Raw genomic sequence first — 27,552 nt, forward strand, 5'->3', positions numbered from 1 at the left:
CCGGACTCGGAATCGCAGGAGGATGGGAGGGGAGTGCGGCAGTCGCAGGTGGAAGGGAGTCCGGTGCAGGGGTGCTGGCCAACGTCGGAGTATGAAAATTAAACGAATTTGAGTAAATAATAAAAGATAATAATAATAATAATAATAATAATAATAATAATAATAATAATAATAATAATAATGGTGGCGGTGGTAGCCGGTGGTGTGCTGGGGAAGGAGGGTTGTGCGGTGGTAGCCGGACTCGGATCCTTGAGGGGGATGGGAGGAGTGCGGCGATCGGGGGAAGGGAGACCGGTGCAGGGGTGGCTGGCCGAGGTCGGAGCAGGGACTTGTGTCGGCCGGAGTGGCGAGGAGTGGGGAGTGCGGCCGGCGAGATGGTGGTTAATGGAGGTGTGTGGTGGTTAATGGAGATGGGTGAAGGGGATTAGGAAAGGGAGAGAAATAATTGATTGGGGAAAAGGATGACAAGGGTAACCTTGTAAATTACGTATGTGAAAGAGTAAAAGGCGTATGTGAAAAAGCAATACCCTTTAAAAAAAGAGTAAAGAGTCGCGAAAAGAAAGAAAGAAATATGAGTACTAATTAAAGAGTCACAACTCGCAAGGCTAATTAACTGTGCAGTAAAACATTAACATGAAAAAAAAAAATTACAAAGCGCTATCCCCACAACGGGTTACAATCCAAATGATGGAGTCGTTCTGGATGTCATAGTGGGCGAGGGTACGGTTGTCTTCGAGCTGCTTTCCTTCATAGATTAGGCGTTGTTGTTCTACTTTGTGGCCAAATCTGTCCTGGATCTTTGATTTGAGGCCCTTGATTGTCAAAGAGGGTTCAACTATCATGTTCATGGTTGCTCTCCTGCCAAAAAAGCCTCTCATGGAAATCTGTATGGTTGTTTGTTCTGCGTCTTGTTCGTGGTTCTTCACTTTACTTGAACTGTCACGAGTGTCATCACTGTGGTATGCAGGAGCTTCTCTCTTTTGATCACAAGCTGCCTTATTCTGTACTACAAGGCTTCCCTCAAAAAGCATTGTCCACTTAGCAAACTCTATACATTTTCTGGACTTCGAAGAGCATTTCACATCATTGACATAACTTTCAGCATCTGAATCTAGAGAAGATGAAGAAAGAAAAAAAAAAGTATGTATATCACATTCATCATAATGTAGCAACCAAATATGTACCAAAAAAAAAAAAAAAAATAATGTAGCAACCAAATGGAAGAAAAGGGACTCTTTGATCACCAAAAAATACAACTAAACACGATCCTGAATGCTATGTCAGCTAAAAGCTAGCTTATCTTGTAACGTCATTAGGCGGTGGTAGTTCTACCGTAGATTTGAATTTTTGAAACCGCCCCACAGGCCACAACATCAAAACTACTCATGGTCATGGCTCCCATGAAGCCAACCAAAAACGGTCCTGGTTAGTGAAAAATCCTCTTCGAGTGTCTAAACAAGTAATCTTGAGTATAAACCAGAATTGAGATCAACTATTCTAGCAAAAATTACTCGTTTGCTAAACTGGTGTCACAAAATCGATATCAATGTGTGTGAAAATATCATTGCTTCTTTGCACATAATTTCAAAGCACTTTACTATAAACGACGAAGAGGGGAGTCAGGGGACAATGAAAATGAAACGGAGTTACTGACTTTTTCGAAAATTAGCAAACCATAATAAAAAAAAAAAAAAAAAATTTCAAAAATCCAAATACCTGGTTCCAATTCCACCTCCCTCTGAATCAATTCATCCTTTAAATCACTTAACTTGCCCAGTAATTCTCCGTTTTCCTTATCAAATCCCGTCTTCATTTCCTTCATTTTCGCCTCCACCTCCCGATTATACTCCAAGGCCTGCTCATACCTCTTAACTGCATCCGCCTCGGCGTCCTTGCTAAACCCTAATTTCCTAGTTAAATCTTCCAATTCATCATTTTTAACCTCCAATTTCCTCTCCATTTTACGACGCTCAAAATCCCAAGCCAACTGTTTCGCCATCAATTTCCCGACTTCTGCCTCCAACTCTCTATTATACTCCAAGGCGAGATCATACCTCGCAATCGCCTTCTCTTCAGTGTCCTTACTAAACCCTAATTTCCTACTTAAATTTTCTAATTCGCTATTTTTCGCCTCCAACTCTCTCTCCAAACGACGGCGTTCAATATCGCAAAACAGATGTTCAGCTTTCAGTTTCCCCAATTCATCCTCTAAAGAATGGATTTTAGCCCTACAAAGACCAAGTTTTTCTACGTCGCGAGAATGGAAGCTCATTGTTCGTAAATTAGGGTTTCCAATAATACCGAAGGGCTTTAATTCAATTCGTATAAAGTAGAGAGTACTTGTGAACCGGAGTGATGTTTATTTTTCTTAAAGGGCAAGTCTTGTTTCAAGCGGGCTATTTCCGTCACTAATTATTTTCCCACACAAAGTTTCCCTCCAAAATAGTGGCGAACTTAGGCGGAGGCGCGTATTCTCCCATAATAATTTGACAAAAATATTTATACTAGTTTGTAAATAGTATTATCACAAGTATAACACAAATTACCACTTTGTCACTAATTATTTTTATTTGAATGAAAGTCCAAAATAAGACTACTTCGACAATTATTCATGCGTTTTTGTGAAATGTGAATTACAATTTACAAGATCCTTTAATCTTCCTAATTATTTAACGCGTAAATGGGATCAATGCATGAGCATTCAATTTCAATGTTTCGCTTTGCATAACACTACTAATAAACACGGGATTTGCGAGGGACTGTAAGGGACAGTCCCTCACACAAGTATTTTCGATAGAAGTCCCTCGCAAATCCCGTGTTTTTTTGTAGTGTAATATATTAATCTTCCTACTGTACCATTGATTAGGCCATAAAGGTGGAGAAAGATGAGGAAGAAAACCGGAAATCTTAATATTGACAGTATATATAGCCAAATTTGAGCTCAAGCATCAGAATATCAGATTCACATAAAGGAAAGACGAGATTACCATTATCATAATTTGATAACTTGAAAAAGTAAAAACGATTTCACATATGATCCCAACTACAAGGGCCGATAATCCATAATGAAAATCCTACCACAGGTACTATAGTCACATAGGACTTCAATTAAAAAAAAAAAAAAAAAAAAAAACACACATTTTGCTAGTTTTATTTTTAAAAACGTCGTACGAGGTGGACGATGTTCTCCTTCTCGATGTTACACTGGGCAACGGTGCGTCTGTCTTCGAGCTCCTTTCCAGCAAACATTAGACGCCGCTGTTGGTCTGGGAGCTTCCCTCTCTGTCTCTGATCTTGGATTTGTTATTGCCGAAAAGAGGGGTAATGACACTCATGGTTGTTGTCCGGCTTTCAGACACTGAATTCCGAGAAGAGACAAAAAAAACGCAAAAGTTTAATTGGTTTATTTCTTAGGACCAAGATAGATAGTCTCATTGTTGGAAATAGGGGCTTTCTTTAGCAAAGTCATTTTTCCATATTGTCCCACATTGATGAGGAAAAGAAAGATGTATGTGTTTATATATCTCATCTTGCCTTTCACTATCACTAGTGGGTCAAGGGAGGCTTTTGTGGAAGCCTTGCGAGGTGCTTAATTCAGCTCGCACACGCGCGCCATGCCCGAGCCCGGCCCGGATTTGGGAATTGGGAATTGGGAATCTCCTGCGGCGGGCTATGCCTACCTTTTTGGGCCGAGTGTGTGTTTTATGCTGCTTCTGTTTTGACACCAAAACAGAATAAGAGAAACAGTCAATCCGACTGTTAGTGGGTGAGCAAAAGGCTCCTGTTCTTCAGGCTTGACTGCTGCAGTTTAGGGGCACGTTTTTAGCTTCTGAACTGCTCCAGTTCTGCTATAAATAAGACCCTACACTCAGCTTCAGAAACACATTCCAAAACACTCTTCTTCCTCTCTTCTCTTCTGTTCTCTATATAATTTCTGGGTATTGCTTAATTTCGTTCCAAGTCTCTCTGTCACGAGTGGGCACGACATTGAGGAGGCTGTAGTGTGATCCTTGGGGAACTACCGGCACTAGCTGATCGCCACCACGGTCGTACCGGGCAAATAGTTTTCAAGGCAGTGGCATCCTACCACGGCACTACGTTTACGGTTCTATCTTTCTACTCTCTTTCGCTTATTTTCGAATCTGGTTTAGTCTATTACCGCAATTAAAACAACAATTTGAAAACTATTTTTTTTTTTGTTGTTGCTGTAACCATGTCTGTTAGTTCGAAAATTGCTCCTGAATTGGCGAAATTGGAGTCACTAGATGGTCATAATTATAAGCGTTGGTCCCAGAAATTATTGATGTATTTTGAGCAGTTAGATATTGATTACGTCTTATTTAATGACCCGCCTAAACCTATCACCCCTACTGATGCTGAGAAGACCCCTCCTCCCTCTAAAGATGTTAAGTCCATTGAAGAGGATATTGCAAAATTTGTGAAAGATAACAAAACTGCTAGGTGGCATATTCTGAATAATATGACAAACACCCTTTTCGACTTATTTGCTGTGAATAAGTCTGCTAAATTTATTTGGGAGTCTTTAGAAACTAAGTATGGGGCTGATGATGCGGGGAAAAAGAAGTATGTTGTGGGAAAATGGTTGGGATTTCGGATGGTGACGGAAACCCATCATGGATCAAGTCCATGTCTATGAAAACTTATGTGTTGATGTTGTGAATGAGGGCATGAAACTTGACGATATCTTTGTAGCTAATGTTCTGCTAGAGAAATTCCCTCCCTCCCCGGTCGATTACCGAAACCAACTTAAGCATAAAAAGAAAGACCTGTCCCTTAAAGAACTTATAGGACATATGAGGACCGAGGAGGCTAATCGCCTTAAAGACCTTCCTGCTAGTCAATCTGTGACTCGTTCTGCTTTATTCTTTCTTTAAAGCTAACTTGGTTGAGTCCGGTGGTCCTTCTAATGCTGAGAAATATAAGGGTAAGGGTAAGGCCAAGGTTGGTCAGGGTAAGAACCAGAGTCCTGCTAAGAAGAATGGTCCAGGGAAGCATACCAAACCGGTTCCTAAGATTCAGAAAGCTGCTAAGGGCCCTATTGTCTGCTATGTCTGCGGAAAACCTGGGCACAAAGCCTACCAATGCTCTGAGAAGAAATCTGCTGAGGCCAATGTTGCTGTGACTGATGATGTTATTGCAGCTGTGGTTGTGGAAGCTAATCTGGTGGGTAATGTTGCTGAATGGGTCTTGATCTTGGAGCTTGAGACACCTCTGTCTTGATAGGGGTTTATTTGCTTGAGTTCGAGGAAGTTCTTTGATGGGGAATGCGTCTACATGGGTAATTCTTCATCCGCAAAGATCACGAGCAAAGGCAAGATCTTTCTCAAACTCACCTCGGGGAAAACACTTGCTCTCAGTAATGTTTTATTTGTACCCTCATTGCGTCGAAACCTTGTGTCTGGTGCCTTGCTAAACAAAGCTGGTTTGAAACTTGTTTTTGAGGCTGACAAGGTGGTAATGTCGCGTAATGGGGAATTTGTGGGCAAGGGTTATCTGTCTGGGGGTCTTTTTGTATTGAACTCTGATTCTGCTATTAATAATATTGCATCTTCTTCTCGCTTATATCGAGTCTATTGATATTTGGCATGGTAGGTTAGGTCATGTGAATGTGGATTATATTAAAAAACTTAGAACTATGAGTTTAATTCCGAGTTTAACGAGTCAAGAATTCTCTAAATGTGCTAGGCTGTGTTGAGGCTAAGTTTACAAAGAAGCCTAGTAAACCCGTGACTACTAGGAACACGAGTCTTCTTGAGTTAATCCACACCGACCTAGTTGACTTCAAAAATGTTGCAAGTAGAGGTGGCAAGAATTATTATGTTACGTTTATAGATGACTGTTCTAGATACACCAGTGTCTATTTGCTTAAGACTAAAGATGAAGCTGAACAATCTTTTATAAAATTTAAGAATGAAGTTGAGAACCAACTTGACAGAAAAATTAAAAGGGTAAGGTCTCGATAGAGGTGGTGAGTATAAATCCGATTATCTAGCTGACTTTTGTCTTTAAACGGTTTAATACATGAGACTAGTCCACCTTACTTACCCCAATCCAATGGTGTAGCTGAACGTAAAAATAGAACCTTAAAAGAAATGATGAATGCTATGCTTTTAAGTTCGGCCTATCCGACGATATGTGGGGGAAGCAATTCTTTCAACTTGTCACATTCTTAACCGTGTACCTCATAAGAAAATTGACAAGACACCCTACGAGATTTGGAAGGGCTATCCTCCTAACCCGAGCTTCCTTAGGGTATGGGGGTGTTTAGCTAAAGTGGGTTTACCTGATTTTAGGAGACCTACCGTTGGACCTAAGACCTATGATTGTGTGTTTATAGGTTATGCTCAAAATAGCTCTGCTTATAGATTTATGTCTTTGAGTGACCGTTCTATATCCGAGGCTAGAGATGCCGAATTTTTTGAGCATGTTTTTCCTTTTCGAAAAACTGTTGTACCATCTCCCGTTTATCTGTTGCATCTCCCCGATTTGTCTTCACATGCTAGAGCTAGCTCTTCTATTGCTGTTTCTGTTGAACCTAGAAGAAGTAAAAGACCTAGATTCCCAAAGAACTTTGGTGATGATTATGATACAACTATGTTGTCTGAACTTGGATACACTGTTTGTGCTAGTGATGAGTTTGTTTCAACCTTTTTAATAGAAGATGACCCAAAAACCTATAGTGAGGCAATGAAATCCATTGATGCTAATTTTTGGAAAGATGCTATTAAAAGTGAACTTGACTCTTTTGTGTCAAATTAGACTTGGGAGTTGACTGATTTACCTAAAGGTAGTAAACCCATTACAAGTAAATGGATCTTTAAAAAGAAAATGAGACCTGACGGTACAATAGAGAGGTTCAAAGCTAGACTTGTAGTTAGAGGCTTTACACAAAAGAAGGGTATTGATTATTTTGATACTTACTCTCCTGTGACCAAAATTTCGACTATTAGGACTCTTGTCGCCTTAGCTGCTATTCATAACCTTGTTATACATCAGATGGATGTTAAAACTGCCTTTTTGAATGGTGAACTAAGGGAAGAGATCTACATGTCTCAACCTGAAGGTTTTGTGATTGAGGGTCAAGAGAGTAAAGTGTGTAAACTGAACAAGTCACTTTATGGACTGAAACAAGCACCTAAACAGTGGTATGAGAAATTTAACAACACTTTAATAAGTAATGGCTACGTGGTTAACAATTCTGATTCATGTGTTTATTCAAAAAAGATGGAATCTGATTGTGTAATTATATGCCTATATGTTGATGACATGTTAATACTTGGTAATAATTTGGAGGTCATAATTAGAACCAAAGAATTTTTGTCATCACAATTTGAGATGAAGGACTTAGGAGAAGCTGATGTTATCCTAGGAGTTAAGGTCATCCGAAACCCCAATGGAATCTGTCTAAGTCAATCTCATTATGTTGAAAAAGTGTTGAAAAAGTTTAACTGCTTTGATGATGTGCCTGCTAGAACACCCTATGATCCTAGTGTACACTTGTGTAAAAACTTGGGCAAGAGTGTTTCCCAAGAAGAGTATGCTAAAATCCTAGGTAGTGTGATGTTTTTAATGAACTGTACTCGACCAGATATTGCCTATGCAGTTAGTAGACTGAGTCGTTATACACATAACCCTAGTAATGAACACTGGAATGCTCTTCGTCGTTTACTAAAATATCTAAAAGGAACAGTTGACTTATGTTTGCATTATAGTAAATTTCCTGCTGTGTTAGAAGGATATTGTGATGCGAACTGGGTTGCAGGTAACGATGAGATCTGTTCTACTAGTGGTTATGTCTTTAACATGGGTGGAGGTGCTATATCGTGGAAGTCCTCCAAACAGACTTGTATCGCACGCTCTACCATGGAATCTGAGTTCATAGCTCTTGAGTTGGCAGGACAAGAGGCTGAATGGTTGAGAAACCTTTTAGCTGATATACCAGTATGGGGCGGACGGTTGACACCGGTCTCCCTGCACTGTGACTCGCAGGCTGCTATTGGTGTTGCAAAGAATAGTGTCTACAACTCGAAGAAGAGACACATTCGAATAAGGCACGCTGCAGTTAGACAACTCCAAGACAACGGAGTGATTGCTTTGGACTATGTGAAGTCCGAAAACAATCTTGCTGATCCCTTTACTAAAGGGTTGGCTAGGAGACTAGTCGTTGATACGTCGAGGGGAATGGGGCTTAAGTCCTTAGGTCAAGAGTGAGACTTGACTAGATCTAAAGCTTCTATTCCTATGGCGTTATATGATTCATAGCCTTTATGGTGGTGCTTTGAGACGCACTTGATGGATCATACACCAGGTTGGACTTAGGTCCTTAATGACTCATGTGAGAAGTGCTATTGAGAAGCGCTTGAGTCACCTACGTAGGTGTAACAAATCATTAGACTATGAGAAGTCTTTTGATCACATCTATTAGTACCGAGGTAAACGCATAACTCTAAAAGAGCGCGTTGCACTTTCGCGAACGATCTTAATCAAGGTATGATATGTGTTGTGGGGGTATCGACCAGAAGCTCACTAGAATTCAAATCGCAAGATATTCTCTCGCTGTAAGTAAGTTGTTTCCTCATTACACTAAAGTGTCAATTCAAATCGAAAGATATTGATACCTAAGTATCCAATCCTTCCTTTACCCAGGAATTCTTTTTCTTTGTCTCTGGCGCCCCTAGTGGGGGATTGTTGGAAATAGGGGCTTTCTTTAGCAAAGTCATTTTTCCATATTGTCCCACATTGGTGAGGAAAAGAAAGATGTATGTGTTTATATATCTCATCTTGCCTTTCACTATCACTAGTGGGTCAAGGGAGGCTTTTGTGGAAGCCTTGCGAGGTGCTTAATTCAGCTCGCACACACGCGCGCGCCCGTGCCCGAGCCCGGCCCGGATCGGGATTCGGGATTCGGGAATCGGGAATCGGGAATCGGGAATCGCATGCGGCGGGCTATGCCTACCTTTTTGGGCCGAGTGTGTGTTTTATGCTGCTTCTGTTTTGGTGTCAAAACAGAATAAGAGAAACAGTCAATCCGACTGTTAGTGGGTGAGCAAAAGGCTCCTGTTCTTCAGGCTTGACTACTGCAGTTTAGGGGCACGTTTTTAGCTTCGAATCGCTCCCGTTCTGCTATAAATAAGACCCTACACTCAGCTTCAGAAACGCATTCCAAAACACTCTTCTTCCTCTCTTCTCTTCTGTTCTCTATATAATTTCTGGGTATTGCTTAATTTCGTTCCAAGTCTCTCTGTCACGAGTGGGCGTGACAGTGAGGAGGCTGTAGTGTGATCCTTGGGGAACTACCGGCACTAGCTGATCGCCACCACGGTCGTACCGGGCAAATAGTTTTCAAGGCAGTGGCATCCTACCACGGCACTACGTTTACGGTTCTATCTTTCTACCCTCTTTCGCTTATTTTCGAATCTGGTTTAGTCTATTACCGCAATTAAAACAACACTCATCACATCCCAAACTTTTTGTAATCAAGACCAAAATATTAATACCCTACAAATCTACGTTATTTTGACACATCAATTTGGTTGCGTGTCACATACATATGGCACGCCACTTCGACTCTACAATTTAGATCAATAAAGGAAAATTTCGTGGAAAATAACCTTAACCGACGCTCTAACACCGCCATGTCCATATCATAATGCAGCAACCAAATGGAACAGAAAGGACTCTTCATTCCATCACCGAAAGTATAACACAACGGGCTACTCATTACGAAATACGAATTGCAAATGTTAGCAAAAAGCTAGCTTCATCCGGTAAAGAAGATAAATCACCCCCATTAAGTTTGATATTATGTGAAATCAAGTCCGTTAATTTATAAATATAGTCAACCCCATAAGTTTATCTTAATGTGCAATTAATTACATATCTTATTTTTAAGGATAAAATTTACTAATTAAATATTTTATGATTATTAAAAATCAAAATTATTGATTAGATTTTAATCTTAAAATTCTTAATTATTATTAATGATGTTACATTGAAAAGTTACCTGACCAAATTTTTGTTTATACTAAAATTGGTTCGCATTTTTTGTTGAATATGTAAATATTATACTCCCTCCTATTCTAAATAACTCTCCCTATTTCTTTTTTCGTCTATTAACAATACTCTCCCTATTTCCTTATTTGGCATACATTTATATTTATTTTAATCCCCTCACCCCACAACAATACCCCACAATACTCATACTTTATCTTATTTTAATCACTTTACCCCACAACAATCCTTATTTTAATCACCTTACCCCCACAATAATACTTATTTTAATCACACAATACCTTTTCCCTCTCCAATCTCCTACCCCACTCCAATACTTTATTATCATATAATACTCTCCTCCCTTAATTCCCGTGCCCTCCATAAAAGGAGAGAGTTATGTAGAATAGGAGGGAGTATTTAATTATATAGTCTCGTCTTCCCAATTCAACCAATGTTCATATTATTTCAGGAGAGTATTTGTGCAACCTTAATATCAAAAGACAACTAGTTTTTAAAATTGCAAATACCTGCTTCCCAATTCAACCAATTATCGCGTGCAAAAAAGCCCACGGCGGTAGACTTCCGGATGCCATAGTGGGCGAGGGTGTGGCCGACTTCGAGCTGCCTTCCTTCAAAAATTAAGGTATGTTGATCTGGTGGGATGCCGAATTTGTCTTGCAATGTTTTTTTAAGGCTGTCGATTGTCAAAGAGGGTTCAACTCTCATAATTTCTGTGTTGTGCATAAGGGAGTCCATGAAATTTTGTACGTCTGTTTGTTTTGCGTCTTGTTCATGGTTGCTCATAGTTCGTAAATTAGGGTTTCCAATAATACTGTTGTTGAAGGCGGGGAAATAATAGTATTTGTAATTCGGAGTACTTTATTTCAATTTCAATTCGTATGAAAGTACAGAGTATTTGAGTAGAATAATGCCCGTTTTTTTCTTAAATAAAAATAATAGTCTAGTTTATGAGTTATGAATTGGGTCTTTGACGCTGATTCGTCTATTGAGGAGCAATTTCTATTTCCAACACTGTCAATAAATATGTTCATTGGAACTTAAATTTTCAATACCATTTAGTACAACCAGATGTATATGTTGTACGGTGTAGAACCTGAGCTTTGTGTCAAAGTATCCGAGCTTTATATTAAAGAATATGAGCTTTATTAGAAAGTTTTGAGTTCATTCATTTACACATTAAAAAATGAAATTTAAATTAGCTCAGGAAAAATTACAAGTAAGCTCGAATTCTTATACTTGGATGTACCATGCTTATGGTACAACTGGATGTACAATCCTATTTGCCTTTAGTCACACACAAGTCGTAAGCTCGTAACTTGAAGAAACTTTGTTGTGTTTACTAAAAGTCATAGGGTAGTGTGCATTTTTAAAACACGTAAAAGTGGTAATTGAAATCAATTACTTTGTCCCACTAGATAGATTAAACATTTCAAGTTTCATATGTGACGCAAGTTGTGAATTTTTTTTTGACAACGATAAACTGACATAAATAAAACAAATAACGTCTACATAGAGTTCATTTATATTACAAACAAAGGGGCAGTAAATCCCCCTAAACTATTTGATATTCGAGAGACGGAAGAAAAGGTAGTTGTAGTTGAAGAGAAAATACGACATTTCTTGAAAGGGGGATGGTAATGGGCATCAAATTCGATTGACTGAACCTCCTTTCTCTTTGCCCTCGTACCTGCAGTGATTGAGCGAGTGTACCTGCAAGAAGAAGTTAAAACATTGATAGAAACGGAAGAGCGTTTCCTTGAACTAGCCGTAGATCGACCCATTCGACCTTTACCATTAGAACGATGCATACTGCGTCCCCAATTGCTATGCAAATGTTCCCTGATTGTTGCGAATTTAAACTGGACTAGTGAGACCTTACTAACATAGGAAGAGGTAGAAGTGAGACGAGTCTTCTTATCAACCTGGAAGATGACCTCCTCTTGAACCCGTTGAGTCTGCTCCTCAACATCGATAGTTTTTACAAAGTTCTCCGGTGTAGGAGAAGAGGTGAGAACTTCTGTTGTCCCTGAAATTTTTTCATGGGGAGTTCCCGTCTGGAATTCGTGAATTCGTGATCATCATCTTGAAAGAATTTTTTTATCCAAAATTTCTCCTTCATCATGATGTCAATTGCTTCTCTTTTACTATTTTAGAATCAGAATTATGGAGAAAGTAGATTTGTCGATTGTCGTTTAAGAGAAATGTAGAGAAGAGAGCGAGAGGGTTTGTCTACTGAAGAGAAATCAAAATTAGGGAAAAAGAAGATGCGTAATTTTTTTATATTTTTATTGGGCTTAATAGTTTAATATATATATAATATATGGGCATGTTGTGTAATGTTACTGTACAACAGCCTGTAGGATCCTATTTGTGGTTTCAATAGAATACCAGTGTGTAACTTGTGTAAAAATTTCTGTTTTATATGTCGTTTTACATTTTTCAATGTATTCCAAATTCCAAAACACAAATAACTAGAAACTAGTTTGTGAACTCGTGCACTGCACGGGTGGTTACGTAAATTGCTATTTTGATTGTATCTTAGGCGTATATATATTTTGTACAGAAGGTGTAGGCCCTATTTGGTAAACAACGAATTAATATTAGCAAAAGCAGATTTAAAAATCAGATTTGACTAGCATAATGCTTTAACATGTTTAACTAGCGGATTTATTTAGCACAATTGTTTTAGAGGTGTTTGGTAATTGACAGATTTACATTAGCAGCTTGTTTAGATAATTTGTAAAATGACAAATAAGGATATAAACAAATTATTTATTACACATATAAAAGGAAGCTTAGTATATTTTAAAGGGGGTAAAGAAGACCATTTTTTTTTCTTTCTAATCCGCTAACCCAATATACTGGTAGGAGCAGCACATTACAAAATAGCATATTGGACCCCAATATGCTATTTCAATATGTCGTTAACCAAACGCTCTAAATAACATATTCGTAAGTCAAACATGCTAAACCTATCCAATATGCTGAAATTTGGCCAATATGCCATTTAGCAAACAGAGTCGTAAGTAATTAGTAGATTTCAAACGGTATTGTCCGTTTTAATTTTTTTGATGAAGTGTAAGTATATATCAAAAGAAACGGTCACCATACAACGAGATCGAGCAACACGGTCAAATATTACATTTGTGACTCGGTAAAAAAACAAAAAAAAAGCCCAATACACAAAACCGAGCTTGTAGATACCTCATTTCTGCACCTCCCGCAAGCCACCCAGTGATGATTGGGCCGCATGTTTGGTACACGGAACGATTTATGACAATTCATAAGTTTATCGTCAAGTGATAGCTCAAATACTTGTGTCTACCCCTTGGTCGTCATCTACACGCCATTACGGTCGTTTTGACAGTAATTAGAGTTCATTTGGAGTCCGGGTCAAAAACCGTCTTCATTTTCTGATAAGCCATTTAAAATACCGAGTCGGAATGTTCTGGAATATTCCGGATATTTCTATTCCATAATTTTAATCTTTTCATCTTTTGGCAAAATATATCCCGAAATATTATTTTAAACAATAAGGAAGTTGAGATCTACCGCAATTCCATAACAGAAACGCGGAAAATCTTTCTTCCGCAGGAGGAAACCTCTGGGGAAAGGACGCAGCTCTTGCTGTGCCGCTTCAAAGAGCCGCAGTGGTTGTTGCGCCTCTTCCCCTGCTCTTTTCTGCGTATTTTCAGATCTTCTCGAGATTTGTTTCCAAAGTTTTACCCTAACCCTAATTCCTCCGTGTGATTAGTATAAATAGGGACCTTCGTTCCTCATATTTCTCACGCGAGTGTCCGCCCTTCTCTTCTCCCTTTGCATTCTAAGACCGCGCTATTTGCTTATTGACGTCTACGTGCTTGATCAATTGACCATGTAAGCTCGGATCCTTCTGAGTTCCAGTCTCGTTGCATGACCGATCAATTTGACCAACTCCACCTCAATTAATCAAATCAATTTAATTTAAATCCTCTTACGAGGGCACTTTCATCATACATTCGAGTCGAGCAATCACTAATCGTTAACTTAGTTAATCTCGTTTCGTCAAACATATAAGTCTGAGGGTGTAAATTCCATATTATTATCCCGACTAACGAAATTAAGTGCTCTCGTCTCTACGGCAGCATATATATGCCAAAGACATATCAAATGGGAGGAATTCGGAAAAACAATGGAAATCGCCTTTGTCAACCCTCTTTCGAAATCAGTAACAATGACATTAGGCTGAACGTCGTTATTAAGAAGGGCCTTCAGATGCCGTAAGACCCAAGCATAACCATCCTCGGACTCGTATTTCACGAAAGCATATGCGATCACAAAGGTCTTCCCGACGGGTGTGATCCCAACCATCTCAACAAGCGGAAGACCGTGTTTGTTGGTTTTCTCCGTGGAATCCATGATGGCCACATAGTAGTATGATCGAAACATCTTAACGACTTCCGGATGAGCCATGAACACGTGGGTTAGCTGATTAGTCGACTGATCGGTAACTCATAACTGCACGTATCTATGCTGAACTACAAGTGCTAACATGTGTCGTGCCGGGTTTCTTCCTTCTCTATCGTCAGACCTCACTTTTTGAGCACGGTTGTAGGTTTGTCGTCTTGCGGGTCGTGCTTTTTCTGGATTCCGCTTATGTAATCCCGCACTAATCAGAGTCGGTGGTACATGAGCTCTAACTTGGGCATCGATAAACGTCAACTCATCAACATCAAGCTTAGCATAATATCTATCATCGTCGCCATACTTCACCAAAGCATGATTATGAACTCTGGATAACATGTAAATTAACCATTGTGGAGGGGCGGCTTGTACTTCAACAATTTTCATTTTGAATTTGCAATCACACCATTGGAAAGTCATGTTAGCTCTCATTAACGCGTCCCCATCATCATTGTTAGGACGTCTTCCACCTCTTCTACGACATACAAAGTAATCCAAACAAAGATTCGTGTTCCGACCTCATCTCTTGTTGCTTGCTCTTTCAATTTCAAATTGAGTCCAAGTGCGATCTGATATGCCCAATTGAAAGTTGGAAACCTTCTTTACTTAAAGTGAATACTCTGTTGGTAATGAAATATTTCGTGTAATCAACACCGTTGCTACCGAAATCATCGTAATTATTCAGCACGAATTTAAAAACATAACATTTTAAACAAACCGAATTTAAAAAAAAAAAAAAAAAACTATATTTAACACGGAAATTACATAAACGAAAATTATTACGGAGTATATTTATTTAACGACATTTGTAAGACATAATTTATCGTAATTATTTAATTAATCTATTTACCGATATTTCTAAGACGAAAATTAGTTTATCGTAGATATTTAATTAATATATTGTAAGACGGAAATTAGTTTTTTTTTAAAAAAAAAAAAATGAAGTTGGCCTGCGCGGAAAAAAAAATTGTCTGGAGCTAGGTCTGGACGAAAAAAATATTCGTCTAGACCTAGGCCTGGACGAATTTTTTTTCGTCTGGACGTAAAACTTTTTCGTCCAGGCCCATTTCGTCTTTTTTTTTTCTAAAAAAAAACTAGTTTCCGTCTTGATTTTGTTTTGGCCGTGGGGAAGGGTAATTGCTAATCCGTTCTACCCTAATCCGAACAAAAATTATAAAATAGAAACGTAATTAAAACGTAAACATACCCCGGCGAATACGTTGGTAGCTTGATCATTGTTGAAGTTATTTTCCAACATGATTAAACCGTTTCAATCGAACATTATGTAAAAAACCGTCTTTTTTTCCGAAAGATTTGAGAGAGAGAGAGAGGGGGATTAGGGAGAGTTAAGTGGGGGGTAAAGTGGGAAACATGGCTTAATAGTCGACGATAATTAGTAAAAAGGTCAACGATATTTAACACGACTGTTAACATTGACCCAACCCAATACATATATAAGCCGTCCCATATGCGAGCCAATCGATCAGCCCAACTGGTCTATGACAAGCTTTAACAACTGAGGTAAAGTACAACTGTACAACCCTCCAAAGAGTACTTAAAAAAAACCTTTTGCGAAACACTACCTTTAAAAACAAAAATTGTAAAACACAACCTTTAAAAACCAAAAAGTTGCGAAACACTACTTTTTGGCCGGATCCGTCAGCTTTATTTATTTCCAATGTCATAATAGCTCGCACGTGCCATGTTTATTTGACTTTTTATGTTTTCCCTCCAATTAATCCCAATCTTTCTTAATTCCCCCGGTAAAAGCTCCTTCTCTCTCTATCTCACTGTCATCCACTTCACCACTTCCCTGCCTCAATTTTTCTAAATAGCCTCCTCTTTTTTTTTTTTTTACCACAATGTTCAGTGGCAGTTCAGAATCTTCATCAATACCGCTTCTCAAATGTCGTTATGACATCCCTGCCACCTTAAAACTTTCATGACGGAAAAAAAATCAAAGAAGAAGGTTTCTAACATGTAAAAATTTGGGATTGTTTAAGGTGATTTCAGATTTAAAATTAAGTGAAATAAAATTGAAGAGTTTGGACATCACACATTCACACTGTGATAGAGTAATTGATTTTTTTTGTGCACTTATAGCGTATTTAATGGCGAGTTATCACCAGATTTTTATTAATTTGGTCAAACTCCAGCCTAAAAGTAGTGTTTTGCAACTTTTTTGTTTTTAAAGGTTGTGTTTTACAATTTTTTTTTTTTTTGGACGAAAGGAACAATATTAAATAAAGGACAGAAAAAGAGTTAAAGTTTACATCACGGGGGCGGGTCGGGGGAGAGAGGCACGCAGGCCAAAACAGAGTCTAAAGTACAAAGATGAAATACAAGAGGAGGGGGGTAATCCCACTCAAAACAACCTAAAGAAGAACTAGTGTCACGAATGGCAATGACATCCGCAACACGGTTGGCCGATCTCTTCTCAAATACAAGCTTCAAATGGGGAGAGTCCTGCAAGAGGTCCCTACACTCAAGAATAACGTTAGTACACGGACCACAAGGGGCAGAGGGGCGCAAAATAGAGATAACCGCATCAAGACAGTCAGAGGCAATCAGAACGTTATTCACATGGACTCTAGAACGGCGAATCCCATCACGGATGGCGAGGACCGCACAAAGGAAAGGGTTAGGGGCAAGGAAGCGGGTGGACCAACCAAGAACCCAGGAACCATCACAGTCTCTAATAACACACCCCAAACTAACACAATTTTTGTTTTTAAAGGTAGTGTTTCGCAAAGAGTTTTTTTTTAAAGGTTGTGTTTCACAAAAAATTCTACTTTAAAATGAAGGGAACTTTTTTTTTTCTTTTTTTGGCAGCAGTGAAAAAAGGCATACCTAACTAATCATGGCCTTACAGGCAAGGCCATGGGCAATCTTATTAAAAGTCCTCGGAATAAAGCTAAAAGAAAGACAATGAAATCCAGAACTTAAGCAAAGGATATCGTCAATAATGGCTCTAATATGATGATGTGGTCGGCTAACTTCCGCAAGGCAAGCAATGATGTGAAGACAATCCGACGAAACTTCCAAGTGCCATAGGCCCTTCCTTTTTGCCCAGGAGAAAACTTCACGGATCCCCAGAGCTTCAGCTTGGAGTGCGCTTTCCGCTTTTATCGCCACATAAACCTCAAATAATTTATGCCCGACCGGCGAGAACGCCACCCAACCCACCCACCCACCCCCCTTTTCCAAATCTTTCCAACCTGCATCAACCATAATACGAACGCACTCACAGCTTCCTGGTGACTCAATGACAAAAACCGGTTTGCTTTCCCGGATCCACCTCATCTGTTCCCCCTCTGAGCCGCCATCGTCGAAAATTTCCTCTACCCGACTTCCCCCCTCCTTGCAAAAAACCTGATCAATCATTCCCACAATTTGCGACCATAAGTATATAACTGACTTCGGGTGGAAGACTTCCCCTTGAAACAGAATTTTATTTTTTATACCCCAAATGCTCCAAATTGTGGCAATAAACCTAATCACCCGTGGTTTAGCGTCAGCAGTTGATCAAGATACCTAATCCAATTCATAATCCATTTGCTTAAACTTAAATTCTCCTCATTGAGAACACGAATTCCCAATTCAGTTGACGCCCAAATCCTTTTTGCTACTTCGCAATCTCTGAACATATGTTCCATAGTCTCCATTTTTTGATCATCCTGTGTGCACATCTTGCAGCTAGGGTCAATATTGATGTTTCGCTTTACAAAACCACTTCCCACCGATAGTGACTTGGTAATAATTCTCCATAAAAGCATTTTCCAAGTCATAGGACCTGGAAGACACCACAACTTTTTCCGACAGAAATTCCTCTCCTCCTCATCAATACGCGTTCTGTCCCTCTGTGACCCTTTCTCAGCCATAAAATGGAAGAACAATACACCATATGCACTTTTCACAGAAAAATCACATGTAGGACTATGAATCCAATAGACCTCATCTCTACTATTGGACTTACATATGGGAATGGACAGGATTTTCTTTACACTATCTTCAGAGAAAAATTCCTTGATCAACCCCTCCTTCCATTTAAGATCCTCCATATCTCTCTCTCTAAACCTTAGGTTTCCCACCCTAAGGTTTCGGAGTCCCACTGAGTCCCTTGACAGGAAAACATCCCTGGGTTCCGGAACATTTCCATCCATCCATTTATTCGTCCACACATTAAGTTGCGATAAGTAGCCTGGTTTCCAACCCACCTGTTCACACGTGAAATCCATTCAGTGCATAATACTTCTTGCACCCGATGATAAATTACTTTCCTTTTTCCTCCTTGGCAGCCCTTCATGCACGGTATTATTTACTAGAAGTTTTTTCCTAAAAATCCTACTGAAGAGAGATTGATCCCCAGAAAGAATCCGCCAAGCATGTTTTGCCAACATTGCCTGATTAAGACAAACAATATTACGGATTCCAAGCCCCCCCTCACCCTTCGGAAGACTAAGATAATTTTGACTACACCAGTGTATAGTTCTCCCCAATTTGCATCCTGCCCACCAAAAATGTGACAAAAGGGCATTAACCCGTTTTGCCACACTTACCGGTATTTCAAATACCGATAGAACGAAATTTGAAAGACCTGATAAGACAGAAGAAATTAAGGTAAGTCTACAGCTGGAGATAGAAAAATCCCATTCCAGGACGCAATTCTCTTCATGACATGATCAATTAACCCTCGAAAAACTTCCTTCTTGGATCCTTGAAACTCTGTAGGTAGTCCAAGATACTTACCAAAAATTTTATCCCCTTTGACTCCAAGAGTTCTCATACTCTGACATGCTTGCCTTAATCTAGTATTTGGACTGAAAATGACAGCAGACTTTTCTTCAATCAGAACCTGACCAGACACTTCACAAAAATTATTAAGCAATCTACGCAGTTTTTGAGCTCCATTGTTCCTTTCTTGCAAGAAGAACACCGCATCATCCGCAAAGAAGAGATGAGATAATCAGTTTTCACCTCTACAAAGGTTAATGCCTTGCAGACTTCCATTTCTCTGTAGCTGCTCTAAATTAGATGGCAAGGGAACTTTTTTGGAGTACACTAAAATTGTAAAACCTTCCATTACAAGCAATAGAATAATCCATCCCAGCTCCTACAAACACATCCTGTTGTACACTGTACCATCGAGGACAACATATTGAGACTCTGAGAGCAACGAGAAGTCGATAACCAACACCAAAAATATTAATATTGACAAAATAGGCAATTGTCAGCTTAAACACAGCCCAGGAATTTACATTCCTACCTACGAGTATTTTAGATTTGCACATCCGTAGATAAGGGGAAAAAAAGAGGTCTTCATTACTCTTACATATGTTAAACAGGTACCAATCACTCATGGATCACGCTACTTCAACTGAGCTGCTGATTTCTTCTTGTCGTAGTTTGAATCACCGTCTACAAAATATTCAGCAAGAACAATTGCCAATAAATTTTAAAAGTTACATTTACTTTCTCGGACATGCAGAACTAAAATGATTGACATAGGATCCCAACTACAAAGGCCGCCATAATGAAAATCCTACCAAATGTAACAAAAGTCAAATAAGACTTCTACAGAAACACATTTCTGCTTGTTAGGTTTTTACATCCACAATAAGCTCTACCATTAATTGGATGATGGAATAGCTCTTAATGTTATAGTGAGCGAGGGTGCGGCTGTCTTCGAGTTCCTTTCCTGCGAAGCATAGGCGTTGTAAGTCTGATCGGATGCCCTCTTTATTTAGGATCTTGAATTTGAGGCCGCCGATTGTCAAAGAGGGTTCGACTCTCATGCCTATTAACTTGCCAGAAGGGGTCTCCAAAATGATTAGTATGGTTGTTTGTTCTGCATCTTGTTCGTGATCGCTTGCATCAGTAAAAGTGTCATCACTGTGGTTGCTAGCATTACTAGAAACGTCACCGGTTTCAGTTTTTTGGATATAAGCAGGAAATTTTCTCTTTCGATCGCAAACTACCCCATTCTCTCCTACAAGCTTTCTCTCGGAAAATGCTCTCGGCTTAGCAAACTCTTTACGTTTTCTGGACTTCAAAGAGCATTTCACGTCATTGACTTGCCTTTTGGAAGCTAAATCTGGAGAAGAGAGGGACAAAAAAAAGAGAAAGGTAAATGGGTTGATTTCTTAGGACCAAGATCACAAATTCTTATTTCAGACGGGCGGTTTTCCGTATGAAATAAGACAGTAAAATGTTGCCATTTTTTAAGAAAATGTAACCATTTAATCCACAAAATGTTATGACTAGAGCGGTCACTTTTTACCCTGAAAATGATGTGAAAAATAATGGCAACCTGTTATCAGAAAATAACATTTTATTTTAAAATGTCAACATGTTGCCCGTCTTATTTCAGACGGGAAACAGCCGTCTGAAGCAAGACGCACTAGACCAAGATAGATAGTTTGACCGCATCCCAAACTGAAGTTTATTGCAGCCTACAGTGCAGACCAAAATATTATCCCTACAAAGTAGGTAAAATTAGGCATAAATCAGGCAAAAATGAGTCTCATGTATCACAGATTCACATCCATCATAATGCAGCAACCAAATAGATCCATCGGGCGAAAATAAGTCTCTTCTACAACCAGTAGACAGCAATACAACAACAAAACATGCTGCTCATTACAAATTGCAAATGTCCAGGGAATAGCCAGCTTAGTTGGTAACGCCATTCACTGGTGGCACTCGCAACGTAATCACACAACATCAAAACTAGCATCATGGCTTCTTTGTAACCAAATAAAAACGCTCCTGGTCAATGAAAATCCTCTCAGCAAGTACCTAAACAGGTACAAATTATCTTTCCGGAGTACAACCCAGAATTAAGATCAATTGTTTCAGACTTTCAGCAAACATAGTTTACTTTCTACGAATCAAAATTGTCACAAAACCAACAGCAATCACTACCGTACAAAGCATGTCTACAGAACATCAAACAATGTTGATTCATAAAATTTCAGTAGACAAATAGCAAACCATAATTATAAAAGAAATAAGCTTTGTAAATTGCAAGTACCTGCTTCCAATTCTCGACATGGCGCCATCATTTTTCCCCTCAAATTTGCCAATTCCAACTCCCTTTGATAAGTTCCGTTATCGGGCCTGGGCCGCACCCGCATGGGTGAGCTGTATCTTGACACCCTTTCCGCCAATTTTTCCTTGAAATGAATCAATCTATCAAGTAATTGTCCCCTTTCTTGCTCAAATCTAGTCTTCAATTCCGCCACTTCCGCCTCCACCTCAATATTATACTCCAAGGCCCGCTTATACCTCTTAATCGCCTTCGCCTCGGGGTCTTTGCTAAACCCTAATTCCCTTTTTAAATCTTCCAATTCGTCATTTTTAACCTCCAATTTTCTCTCCAATTGACGACGCTCAACATAATAAGACATTCGTTCCGTCTTCAATTTCCCCAATTCATTCTCTAAGGACTCGATCTTAGCCCTGAAATTCATTGTTCATCAATTAGGGTTACCAATGAAGCCGTTAACTTGCAAATGAATGGACTAGTTGATTACAACTACACAGTGACACACGGGTTTCTCTATTGGCGTGTCGGTGTCACTTACCAAAATGCAAGTGTTTCGAAAGAGCTTTTTAGTTTTACAAGACGGACTATTCGTTTACATTTTCAGACGGGTTAAATACTATTACATGGCAAACATGGCAAACAGTAAAACAGGTAACTGGGACGCGTGTATTCAGGCCACATAAAATAGGGGTTTGTAACTATACGGGTCAGATTGGGGCTGGTTTGATTATTTTAAAATCAGGTCATGTTATTGTTATTTTGAAATCGGGTTTGAGTACGTGATTAGAGATTAGTTATCATGTTCACTCACTCTTTTTATTGACGGGTTAACAGACAGAACACTTGTTGCTTGGATAGATGGAAAAGATAATATAGATGCACTCCAATTGACGATGTTTTCACTCAGTTTCTTATCAACTCAAATAAATACATAAATAAATATTTCCTTCAAGACTCATTACCATCCCATATTTATTAAGGAGACGTTTGGTTAGAGAAAGAGAAAGAGAAAAGGAAAGGAAATTAGAAAGGATAAGAGGGGGAAAGGTAAGAGATTACCTAAAACTTAACTAGTTGTTTGGTTACATCAAGAAAAAGAAGTGTGCTGGGTTGTGGTTTGTTTTGGTGTGCGGGTGGTGGTTTAGGTGGGGTGGTTGTGGTGGACTGGTGGTGGTTGTAAGGGTGCAAACCTCATGTCCAACATCGGTAGAATAAAGATGGAAGCTCATCTTTATAAGTGGCTAGAAAATATAATAGTACGAGGCCTTTTGGGAAGGAGCCTAAGAGTAAATCCATGAGGGTTTGGCCCAAAGTGGACAATATCGTACTATTATGAGTTGTGGACACAAATGCAGCACAAGCCCAACACGGGATATTCACGCTTCCACACAACAAGTGGTATCAGAGCCCAAGGTTCGACTTGGGCTAGACACAGAGATTCATCAAGCCAAGACTTGAAGGTGGACTTACACTATAAAAAGGGAGAGCTAATATGTTCGCGAGAAGTGACATGGTCTCACGGCGTTGAGACAGGGTCGTCCAACAGAAAATCGTCAGCGATCCGGCGAGGTGAGTTGAGGCTTAATGGAGGCAACAAAAGTGGTTCATGGTAAGTCCAAAGGCGGTCCGGTGTGACGCGCTGAGGCGGTGGATTCAGACCCAATCTAGGGTATATTGGATGCAGAGGAGTTTGGTACGCAAGTGTAGCACAAGCCCTATGAGACACATGGTGTGTCGTTTAAAGGGAAGTTATCAAGACTTGGTGATGCAGGTTTCTAGTAGTTAGGGCTGTAGGTATGGAAAATTCTACGTAGAGGTCAATGCCCGAGTCAAAAATGATGGTCCTTGGTTTGAGGGGAAGATTCTTAGGGTGCAAACTCATGTCCCATATCGGTAGAATAAAGATGGAAACTCATCTTTATAAGTGTCTAGAAAATATAATACTACGAGGCCTTTTGGGAAGAAGCCCAAGAGTAAATCCGTGAGGGCTTGGCCCAAAGCGGACAATATCGTACTATTATGGGTTGTGGACACAAATGCAGCAAAGGCCCAACACGGGATATTCACGTTTCCTCATAACAGTGGTGGTGGTGGTGGTGATGGTGGTGGTGGTGGCGTCATGTTGGTTGTGGTGGTGGTTTATGTAGGGTGACTGTGCTACTTGTTTTGGTGGTAGTGGCGATGGCGATGGCGTCTTAATTTCATTCTCTTTGTTTGTGTCAAACAAATACCAACAAAGGAAATGAATAACTTTATTTCCATTTCCCTTTCTTATAGGCCTCCAACCAAAAGCTCCCTAAATGAATAAGTGAATTCACAAATTCCATCCAAAAAACATCTTTTTAGATAAGGAAGGTATTGTTAATTTAATTGTATTCACGAAATAAGGAAACTAATAATTATACTTCGTAATGTATTTGATTATATAACTCTTTTAATTAAAATTAATCTTTTCATCAAATTATATAATTTTCACTAAATATTAAACTATTATATTAAAGTATAAATAATATAAGATTATAAATTATTAAATTTTTTACTGATATTATTATTTGATAATGACTTGACTCATACTATGTACAAACAAAATTATAACTGATTTTGATTACTTTCATAACAAAAAAAAAGTTGAGAGAATTTATAAATTGGCATCATTAGAGTCGTGGTACAAAAAAAAATTAAAAATAATGTATTTCAGCACATTACTCAATCCTCTTTGATTAATTTTCAGTTTTAATTTATTTTTTGCTCGAAACTATACATAACAACGAGAAAAATGAACAATTAATGAGATACCAACTATTATTTACAGTTCAATTTTACTTAGTTTTCTTGATTAATTTTACAGTTCTGTTTTTTTTCCTCAAAATATAATAACATGAAATATGAAAAATTAATGAACTGTTAATTTAGTATGATTAAATAATACAAAAATAAAAAATCTATAAATACCGCGCATGCATCGCGCGGGATCTAAACTAGTTGTTAATTATGGTTTTATAATCATTAGTAGACCAATTTTTTTTCCATCACTCGCTGCCAGTCCTACCAACAACGACCAGATGCTCAGCACGTTGCACCACAACCGGCGAGGGTGATTATCCCTAAACGCTACACAAGAGAAGACGATGCAATATTGACTGTCACTTTCCGATCAGTCATAATTTTTGACTGTCGACTTTTGCTAACCTCACATTTGAAACAAAATTCGGAACTGAACTCCATCCCCAGGATTGTCCTGGTTTAGGAATCAAGAGCCAAAGCCAGGTGATATACGAGTGCAGGGAAATAAAATTGATTCCCGACTTCTGTTTTAAACAGCATTGTTAGACCAAAATGGTACTCGTACCTTAATTAGTCGTCGTTTTAACGGTTGCGCAATGGTAATTGTTAGAGGAATTAGGGTTAGGTTTCGAGCTACGACGGCTATCGTCCAGGGTTTAGAGTATTGTGATTTATTATATATACCATCTATGTATTCTAATGAGGATCACAATTATCAATAATACAATTTCCTTATTATGCATTACTCTTCCCTCCTGAATTTATACATGGTATCATAGCCTCACGCTCTTGAGGCCTAAATACAAACTTCCGATGCCTCGCCGGTGGGTCAATATTCAATAATGTATGTTGAGTTTATGGATTCAAGTACCTAAGAGGGGGAGGGGGTGAATTAGGTACTATTTAAAAATTTTAACTTAAACTTTATTGAATTAAAGTAAGTTGTTTGATAATATGGAGGATAAGTGAATACATCGATTAATATTGAATGATTAAACGAGTATTTAAACTATAAGTTTGCTAAAGTCTGAAGATAACAATGGTTCTGACTGTTGTTATTCGTCTTAGCATATAGAGTAAAGGCTACAGACCGAATGTGACAGTATTTTGAACTGTTACTCAAGAGTTAAGCAAAGAATAAAACTAAACAATATAAAAGCAGCGAAATGAGGAACAAATGAAGATCAAACACGAGATTTTTGAATTGGTTCGGCAAGAACTCAAGTGCCTACGTCCAATCTATTTTTTATTGATTAATTTTAGTGATCTACTCCGACTACTAAAAAACCCGTACAATAAAAAGACCAACAACCTACTCCGGTTGTGACACAAGTTCAAGAACTACTCCGTCCTAGAACAAGGTAACTCGCAACCTATGTAACACCCCCATACTCCAAGTGCCTTACCAGAACCACTCAGGTATGAAGACATTACCATCTCGGTTACCCGAGGCAATGATAATCAAATAAACAATGAAGAAACAACGTGTAAATATAAATACTTAGCGAAGAGTTACAATTCTCAAAACCAAACCAAATGTATAATACATGTCCACAAACTGATTGTTCTAACTGAAATGTAAAATAACTAATAAGCTACAGCGGAAGACTCCTATCATCATGTCGTGGCAATCCCAGCTATCCCAGTACTCATCTCAATACCTGCTCGATATCTGCTCACCATCCCCGAATGGATCACCGCAGGTTTACAAAACAACACCGGGGTCAGTACTAATCACACAATTCAATATATATAAACAATAAGATAACCAGACAGCTTAACTGTCACACACACACATTCACGCCAAATCCCATCATCTCAATCACTGACTGTCCACTGGACCAGCCCTGCTAGTGGGGGACCGCAGCCGTACCCACCAAATCCCCGCTCCACATAGTGAGCGATAACCATGTCCATTAATGTGCACATCCCTTCTGTGGCGGGTTCCACAGAAGGCGAAACTAGGGCGTGAAGCCACTCCCGCAAGTGACCCCACTCAGCCGAGGCCACGCCTCGCGAACCACAGACAACGATCACAACCACAATCACAATACAATTATTATATCAAACAACCAAACACAACACATCAACCAATATCCCATTATGGGACTAATACTGAGTAGGAAATCCTACCTGGTAAGCACACAATCAGACGGTCTTTACTGCTGAATCAAAAAGCTTCCTCTATGAAACCTCCTTCTATCATAAGACATATAAATGCTACTGAATCATATACTATACAAAAACCCCCAAATCCCTTAATTAGGGTTTAACCAAAATAAAGGAAATACAACAAAAAGGGTACGCAGATCTTACCCTTGACGCAAGGAACTCAACGGTATAACCAACGCTAAGAACTGACCTTCCAAACTCCGGGGATTGCTAATAATGCGATTAGGATGAAGAACTTGCTTGCTTTCTCTCTTAAACAGTGATTTAGGTTTTGCAGAAGTGATTTAGAATAATGACGACAAAGCTTATATACCTTAATCACATAATTAACAAAACCCGAGAAAACTCCCCGTAAAACCGGACACTCGATCGAGTACCCGAGGTACTCGATCGAGTACCCCCTTACTCGATCGAGTACCCTAGTTACTCGATCGAGTACCCAACAGGTCAGAAACTTTTCTAAAACGCCACTTACCCTTACTTGACATAATAAGGCCTACTCGATAGAGTACCTCAAGACTTATAAATACAGAGTATTACAGTCTTCCCTCCTTAAAAGGAACTTCGTCCCCGAAGTTCAAACCACTACTAAACAAAGGTACTCCCATACATTCCCGACTCAACAACCAAAACAAAATTCAACATAAAACGTGTTACTAACCCAACTCATCCCGACACACATACCGACACAACATAAAAAAAGGGTATGAAACTCTTAAAAACTGTTCGCGATCATCTCCTACCCCCCTAAAAGAAACAAGGTTACGTCCCCGTAACCATACATACCTGATCAAAAAGGAAAGGGTAACGCTCTTTCATAGCCTCCTCTGGCTCCCATGTACCTTCCTCGGTCTCGTGGTTAGACCAAAGGATCTTGAGCAGAACTGTCTCACCACTCCTAGTCTTTCTAACCTTTCGGTCAAGAATCTGCTTAGGCACCTCAAGATATGATAAGGACTCATCTAGCTCTAAGTTCTCGGCCTCTAACACATGTGACAGATCACTCACATACTTCCGCAGCTGCGATACATGAAACACATTATGCACTCTCTCTAATGCAGCTGGTAAAG

General features: G+C 39.1%; 3 protein-coding genes across 4 annotated transcripts; all 3 read right to left on the bottom strand.

Annotated features, from left to right (window-relative positions):
• Positions 1-557: 557 nt before the first annotated feature.
• Positions 558-2,347, bottom strand: LOC141599194 (uncharacterized). The gene is made up of 2 exons (XM_074419137.1): positions 1,717-2,347; positions 558-1,111 (listed from the first exon to the last, which is right to left on the bottom strand). The coding sequence occupies exons 1-2, from the start codon at positions 2,270-2,272 to the stop codon at positions 648-650; spliced, it is 1,020 nt and encodes a 339-aa protein (XP_074275238.1). The 5' UTR covers positions 2,273-2,347; the 3' UTR covers positions 558-647.
• A 14,981-nt stretch (positions 2,348-17,328) lies between these two features.
• LOC141640751 (uncharacterized) lies at positions 17,329-17,862 on the bottom strand. Its single transcript, XM_074449435.1, has one exon. The coding sequence runs from the start codon at positions 17,860-17,862 to the stop codon at positions 17,329-17,331; it is 534 nt and encodes a 177-aa protein (XP_074305536.1).
• Positions 17,863-19,813: 1,951 nt separating this feature from the next.
• Positions 19,814-22,104, bottom strand: LOC141599211 (uncharacterized). 2 transcript variants are annotated; one of them, XM_074419163.1, is made up of 3 exons: positions 21,626-22,104; positions 21,512-21,595; positions 19,814-20,572 (listed from the first exon to the last, which is right to left on the bottom strand). In XM_074419163.1, exons 1-3 carry the CDS (start codon positions 21,948-21,950, stop codon positions 20,076-20,078), a joined length of 906 nt encoding a protein of 301 aa, XP_074275264.1. In that variant the 5' UTR covers positions 21,951-22,104; the 3' UTR covers positions 19,814-20,075. The 2 variants fall into 2 exon arrangements, with proteins under 2 accessions (XP_074275264.1, XP_074275259.1); XM_074419158.1 differs by having other exon boundaries at positions 21,512-22,100.
• Positions 22,105-27,552: the final 5,448 nt, after the last annotated feature.

Source organism: Silene latifolia, chromosome 1 (genome assembly GCF_048544455.1).
Source record: "Silene latifolia isolate original U9 population chromosome 1, ASM4854445v1, whole genome shotgun sequence".
Taxonomy (NCBI): Eukaryota; Viridiplantae; Streptophyta; class Magnoliopsida; order Caryophyllales; family Caryophyllaceae; genus Silene; species Silene latifolia.

Excerpts from the sequence above, each read along its gene's own strand:
- LOC141599194 (XM_074419137.1), bottom strand. The coding sequence starts at position 2,272 with ATGAGCTTCCATTCTCGCGACGTAGAAAAACTTGGTCTTTGTAGGGCT. Across the intron at positions 1,112-1,716 it reads GGAGGTGGAATTGGAACCAG|ATTCAGATGCTGAAAGTTAT; the intron begins GTATTTGGATTT and ends CATCTTCTCTAG.
- LOC141640751 (XM_074449435.1), bottom strand. The coding sequence starts at position 17,862 with ATGATTGATCAGGTTTTTTGCAAGGAGGGGGGAAGTCGGGTAGAGGAA.
- LOC141599211 (XM_074419158.1), bottom strand. The coding sequence starts at position 21,950 with ATGAATTTCAGGGCTAAGATCGAGTCCTTAGAGAATGAATTGGGGAAA. Across the intron at positions 20,573-21,511 it reads ATGTCGAGAATTGGAAGCAG|ATTTAGCTTCCAAAAGGCAA; the intron begins GTACTTGCAATT and ends TCTCTTCTCCAG.